The sequence below is a fragment of the Belonocnema kinseyi genome, chromosome 7, assembly GCF_010883055.1.
Source record: "Belonocnema kinseyi isolate 2016_QV_RU_SX_M_011 chromosome 7, B_treatae_v1, whole genome shotgun sequence".
NCBI classification, from domain to species: Eukaryota; Metazoa; Arthropoda; class Insecta; order Hymenoptera; family Cynipidae; genus Belonocnema; species Belonocnema kinseyi.
In genome coordinates, this window is record NC_046663.1 from 112,107,580 (window position 1) to 112,114,785 (window position 7,206).

A 7,206-nucleotide genomic window follows, 5' to 3' on the forward strand; every position below is an offset into this window, starting at 1 on the left:
TAACATTTTCAGAAAAAAGCGTTGAGTATTTTTTGAACGGACCCTAAGGAGAAATTGAGGGGTTGACCACTCGACTTTTCAATGTATATCATATTTCAGGATTTGAAGATATTTACAAGATTTCACAGTTATTTAGACCAATAGGGTCGTTGCATAAAAGAACATGTGATTTAAATTTCCGCGTTATGCATTACAGGACTAGTATTTGTATATTAAAAAATGTACAGATTTTAAATTGAAAAAAAAAAGAAAAATACATAACTAAGAACAAAGTTTTTAGAAAAGGGAGAATATTAATTAATATGCATATTGTTTGGTAACGAAGATGAATTCATCTGAAAGGGCAGATTTTTTCCTTTTTCAGACAGTACGCAGTAATATAATTATTCTCTATCAAACTATTGTTATATTTATTTAAAAATAATTTATTCAAATTCAGTGAATGATACCGGTATTGATTTTGAAGTTAAAAGAATTTAGAAAAATATTTGTAAGAAATATTATGTAACTTAGTTGCTTTAGATAATAAAGAATATCATTTTATATAATTATAAGCAAATAGCAATCATAGCAACATGGATATCAATAAAAAAGTGGGCATGATTCCTTAAAAAAATCTTTCTGTTGAGTGGGTGTCGTTCACTGAGAAATAAGTATGTTGTCCACTGCTTTCGAAGGTACGATAAGAATATTTCAAATATATTAGATGTATTTAAGTTTGAAAATATTTATTAAATTATATTTCAAAGAATAATCATCTAACCTCTGAAAGTACTGAAAAATAATAAATACCATTTCTTCTAACTTTCAGAGGACTTTAAAATTAACATCACTAATTTTTAAAGTGTCAACATGTCCTTCTCTAGGTGGCAACAGAAATATTATTAAATGATTATAAATTCAGTAATTTTATACTGAATAAATATTGAAATACAAATTACACGGATAATAGAATATGTATCCATATCCTACTTTGAGGGAAAAAAGTAATTTTATTAATTACCAAAATTAGATGATTTTATACAACCAACATAAACTAAGTAGTCGGTTTTTGAACTTGTGACAACAAAGTTTGAAATGAAATATTCGCTCTTCAAGTTGATAATCACTCAAAATGAAACATGAGTTGATTTGAAAAAAAATTCAACTTTGATTAAGTTTAGTTTCAACCACTTTTTTCAAGTTAAGTTCAACTGTGAACTTTTTCAATTATAAAATCGTTCAGTGTACAGTGCGCAATTTTAAAATATTTTACTTCAAAAATGTTCCATTCTAGGTCTACATTTTTAAACGTACATTTTTAATTTACAGAGTTTTTACATGTTGTTTTGAGGTCTTATACAATTGCAAAACAATTTCAAGTGTTTGGAATTGAACACTTTTAAAAAAATGTTTTTATTTGATCAACTTATAATATAAGTTATTTAATTATTTAAAAGAATGAACTGTAATTCGAGTATTAAAAATTTTACAAGAATTGATTTTACGAGACGATTTGAGATTGTTAAAAATTAAACAAATTACAGATTTTGACGTTTAAAATCGAACGATTTCAATTTGAAAGCCTTAATAGATAAACAAGAAATGTAAACGTCAGATTGAGATTTTTATCAACTATTTTCTATTTTTAAATCGTTTCAAATGAATAGATTCATAATTGAATGCCTTTATTCAATTTCAAATCCTGTAGACAAATATTTTTTAAGTCTAAAATATTGCATATTCAGCGCATTCAATTTGAAATTTTTTATGTAAAAAGGATACTTTTTCGATATTTAGAAGTGTCTGGCTGTTTATTTAAAATAAGTAATTATAAGTCAAATATTTAAAATTACCCAGTGTGAAATTTTCGAATTTTGTTTTGCTTAGATTAAATAATTATTGATTTCAAACGACCTTAGTTAAAAATACTTTAACTTCTAATTTAAAAAATGTTCAGTTTTAAACCAAATTTAACCCTCAGGATACGGACTATAAAAATATCCAGTTTTGCAAAGCGTATAACTTGCACACCAAGCGCAGGCAAACGCTGCGCGTTCACACCTCAAAGCCCCCCACCCCCCGGTACGGACCACAACCATCGACCACAACAATCCGCCCGGGTAACACTAAACCATTCTGTACCCAGAGGGTTAAAAACGTTAAATATTTATAGTTTCTAACTTAAAATTACTTCAAAATGATATAATTTTCAAAATTTAGATATTTTCTTATTTATTCTTCAATTTATTTAGACCATGGAAAATAATAGCGTGGATTTATATTTTGTAACCAAAATCTTTCAACTGATAAATTTATAGAATTTTTAAATTTCCAGTTTAAAATTACAAAGGCATTTAATTTAAAAAATGTAAATTAAATACTGTTGAGAACTTCATTTCAATGACTCACTTGACTAGAAAACATTCTTTTTCCAAAGGCCGTTTTTATCAATAATAAAACTATCGACAAAAAACAGAAATAAGGCTAAGTAATAAGACTAGAAAATCCTCCGATTTTTACTTTTATGCTCAAATTAGGAGAAAAATGTAACGCTTGTGCCACGTTTCGTTTCGTTACTTTCAATGATTTCCTAGCTTCTGATTGGCTTGTAATAAATCGACAACGTTCAAATGAATACAAGTTTTTTACCAATCAATCGCATCATTAAATATTAATAATAATAATTTTACGTAGAAAACATGCATTTTCAATTTATGACTAAAGATTTTCCGGATTTTTTCGTGAGTTCCCGATGCCCTGTATTTAGACCATTTAAACCTCTATAAACAAAAAGAAATAATATATTAGAACTTGAAATTCTCAAAATTATCATTTGTTTTCTAAAATATTGTTTGTTTTTAAAATTAATTGTATTTTCCATTGTGAATATTGTGAACTTGAACAGTGTAAATATTTGAAAATTATAAAAATTCCAAAAGATTTGACAAAGATTCCAAAAATTTCAGGAAGAAATGTACAGTGGGTTTCAAGAATGACCAGCCCCGCGGGTAAAGTATAACGAAATAATTTATATGAATTAGAGATGATCCTGTAGATACATAATTTACCTCAGTTCGAAGTTCGGAGAGCCGTCGATCCATCCCTTCTCTATTCGAAGCTTCGTCTATAAGATCAGCTTGCGCAGCGTTAAGTTCTCCCGTAAACCTTTCCTTCAACTGTAACAATTCCTTGATGGCTTCTGCTCTACTGTCTTGCAACTCCTCGCAACGCTCTCGTAGCCGCGTCATTTCTGATCTTAATTTCTCCATACCACGATGTAGCGACGATTTTTCTCTGGAAGATTTAAAAAGGTTAAATTAATTAATGAATTCCCCTTTAATAATACCTATCTAACTTCTAAGACTAGTCTTACTCTCTTTCAGCAGAAATAGTCTTAGCTGCTTCCTCCAATCGCAAATGAAGCATTGACATTTTCTGTATAAGATACTCTTCATTTTCCAATTCCAGAGATGACTTTCGCTTGTCTATCTTCTCTTGCACGGTGGAAGCTTCCGCAACTAATTTGGTGATATCTCTGTCCAGAGACAGCATGGAACTCTCCTTGTATAACTCTACAGCATGCTTTGGCACTGCACCCTGCAAGACGTATTCCTCGATGTCTCTGTCTGAAGAGGAATTATTTCCTTCTGTATTGCTACAGCTATTTTCTTTCGTAAGACTTTTGATAACATATTCCTTGTTTTCAACGGATGTAGAATTGTCGCTTTGCTCAACGTTATTGTATACTTCCAGAAGTTCATCTATTCCGAGCGCATTCCTTAAATGAGGATCTGATTCCAATATTGATACAATTTGTTGGTCAAATTGACCAGCGTGTTTTAATAACACCATGTGTATTTTCTCCATTTCCTTTCTTAGCTGTTCATTTTGTAATTCTACTTCTTGAGCTTCGTGCTTATATGTATTTGCGTCCTTCATTGCGATTTCTAATTTTGTTCTAAGGACTTTTGCTTCTTCTCTAGCCTTGTTTCTTTCGTTGCGGACTTTGCTCCATTTTTCTCTCCAGTTTGCAGTACAATCAGACCACCACCTCATTGTCTTTTCCATCTGAGCCGCCCTCGCTCGAGCTTCTTCCAATTCCCTCTGCCGCAAGGCCTGAGAAATGTATTTTAAAAAATAATAGTTTTTTCATGATTTGGATTTTCACTATTTTCAAATACTTCTCCTAAAATTAGATTTATAACGTTTCGTATACAGTCGAGCAACGAAAACCAAATTAAAATATTTTATATGGTTATTATATATTATCTATATGAACAAAATAATATTCAATTATTTCATTCAGCCCACACTGAATTTTAGGCGTTTCCACTGGCTGATTATGGTCATGAAAAAAAAACAGGTCTCGGGAAAACAATTATTTGTCAGCTCATTTTGTCGATAAAAAAATTCTCATCAACTTTCCTACATTCAATTAAAGAAAATAATGATTGAATACAGATATTGGTTCATAAATCTGTAGTTATAACAATCATTTTTAAATGATTTCAGCTACTAAAAAATTTAAGTTTTCCAATTGGATGAGATGAAAATATAGAGAATCTTTTTTTTTGAAAAAAAACGTATCAGCCATTAAAATCGTATCATTTTTTAAAACGTTGCCAGAAGTAAGAAGATAAAGCGGTAAAAAAAAATTAATTTGTCTACCTACACTACCGGTCAAAATTGTGGTTCCATTCACGAAATTTGGATTAAAAATAGACTTTGTCTTAGTAACTAATTAACTCTGTGAAAAATTAAGTTAAAAATAGTTTTCAACACCCACTGTGGAGGTTATTAAATTTTTCGTCGATTGAGTCTTACTTAAAGCATTAAATTGTACCTTTTTTCCGTTTTTGTCTATTTTCGATTCTCAACTTCCTCCTCTGTATGCATCGGGGATGCAACTAGAAAAAACTAAAATGCTACTACGCTAAAGTCTAAAATCTCCGCCTTAAAATGAGACCAAGAAAATTATAATATATTTACTGGTACTCGAATTATAATGAGAAATGTGGAAGCGTGTCTAAGACGAAAAGTGCTCCGTCAAACGGTTATTATTTGATCGACCGATTTTCTTCTGGGACAAATTTCGAAATTTTTAATGATAATTGGAGAACTAATAAATACTTGATTATATCATTGGTCTAATTTTCAAGAGGAGGTTGCAGACTTCAATCCAAGGAACTTTTATTTCTTTTTCTATTAACTTCCCTAAAGCACGCAGAGTGTAAGTTGAGAATCGAAAATTGGCCAAAAACGTTAAATAGATCGCTCTTTCATTACATGCTCTCTCAGCCTCTATTTATTAAATAAAATAATTAAAATAAGGCTCAAGCGACGCGAAAACTTATAAGATTTAAAACGGTTTTTGAAAAATTTTACTAATATAATTTTTCGCAGAGTTAGGCAGGTTCAAAGATAAGCGTGTTTCTGATTTTTAAATCTTAAAAAAATTGTAAAAGAACAAAATAAAAACAAATATAATTAAATTAAATCAAACGCCTAAAATAGTACTTTTTTAAATATCAATATAGCTGAAAATTGTATAATATCCAAATGGAAGTCCCAATATCTAAGCAATATTAAGTTTCATGTGTTTTAACCGTGAGGCCTTTGTAATTTAACAATTTTTAATTATAATGATTGAACAATGAATAAATTTAAATTCAACACATTCAAAATTAGACAATCTGCAAGTGAGAAGCATTCATATACTGCAGTTCTGAGTGCTCAAAAGGAACAAAATATTTTATCTCAATCCTATTTTATCTCTAAATACTGTTTCAAATACAAACAAAAATAGTTATTATAACTTTCTTTTGTATCTTTTCATATTCAGACTTACAAACAATAATTTCACTACTACACTGAAAATTAAATAATTACAACATTTTTAGATAGAAGGGCTTACAATTATGTAATTCCCAGTGCCGTAAACTAAAAATGTCAAATGCAAAAAAATGTTGTTTGACCTTATAATCAATTTATATAAAAAATAACCTCTTTAGTCTCCCATTCGCTATCCGGATTCCGCGTTGAACCAGAAGAACTGACATCGTGTTCTCTGATCATTCTTCTCGAAGAAGTTCCACTAGCTGAGGACTGGGCCATGGCAACGATGACAACTGTCGATTCTAACCTAAAAAGCCGATTTTAAACTCCTTTACTTTGGGAATGAAGACTCATTTCCAATAATAAATATAATTATCACTTTACAACAAACACCGAAAATGAGTATTTAATTCGTTTATTCTCACTACTTCTTCATTATTACAATAAGTAAACAACTACATATTATAATCTTCGATGAAACACCGTAGATTTTAACACACCAAATTTAAACTAACAGCAAAAAGTTAAAACACATATTTTAAAAGTAGGAAATTATGATGTTTAAATCAACACTAAGATTAACCACTGAATCTTCGTTAATTAATTTCGATCGACGTAGATACTGTAGACACTAGTTCAACTTTCCGGCTCATTTTTATCTAAATAACTGCGTATTTTTAAAAAAATTTTAAATCTTTGGCATTTTCATTACACTTATTAAATATTAAATCACATTTCAAACTATTTTTTTCATAAAAATTGACATAAATGCAGTAACATTAGTATAATAACCACACGTGTGACAATGTTCCACACTGACAATAGAATCAAAAAGTCAAGTTGACAGCTGACACAGAAAATTCAACCGCTAGAGGCGCTAATGTCATTTCAGCAGAAAGGTTAAATTGAACATACAAGGAAATAGTCAATAAAATGTATATTTTTGAATGTTCATATTCAAGGCCGTAGCTGGACATTTTTTCGGGGGTAGGGCGAGGATTTGCAACAGAATACAGGAAAGTATATCAACATGTTTCAAGAATTCCTGGATGTCATACTCTGGTCATCCCTCCGCAGATATACTAAATTTTTTACTTTCATTTACTATCTATATAAAAACTGGGTGTTTTTGTACGAGTATCTTTATTTTTTAAATCATCTTGTATCATGTGACCAAGATCTTGGAGACATTCGCTTTTTGGGTCATAAATACCAAATCTGTAAAGACTAGGGTATCTTTTCAAAGAGACCTGTTGGAATATACCTTTTCCATAGACACACGGTGTGCCAAAGATATTATAAACTTAGATGCGGTACGGGGCGTCGGAGTGGGGAATTATATATATAGGACATCACATTTTCTGCCCTATCGAGGTGCTGCCCTCATCG

At 30.2% G+C, this 7,206-nt stretch overlaps 1 protein-coding gene across 1 annotated transcript in view; it reads right to left on the reverse strand.

The window, feature by feature from the left end:
- The window catches only part of LOC117176629 (coiled-coil domain-containing protein 102A-like), an 8,389-nt gene extending 1,516 nt beyond the window's left edge, over window positions 1–6,873 (reverse strand). The window contains exons 1-4 of the mRNA XM_033366883.1: window positions 6,401–6,873; window positions 5,986–6,124; window positions 3,356–4,098; window positions 3,051–3,276 (exon numbers count right to left, since the gene is read on the reverse strand). Of these exons, the coding sequence (XP_033222774.1) occupies window positions 3,051–3,276; window positions 3,356–4,098; window positions 5,986–6,096 (1,080 nt within the window). The 5' untranslated portion in view covers window positions 6,097–6,124; window positions 6,401–6,873. The remainder of the gene's footprint in view (window positions 1–3,050; window positions 3,277–3,355; window positions 4,099–5,985; window positions 6,125–6,400) is intronic.
- Window positions 6,874–7,206: the final 333 nt, after the last annotated feature.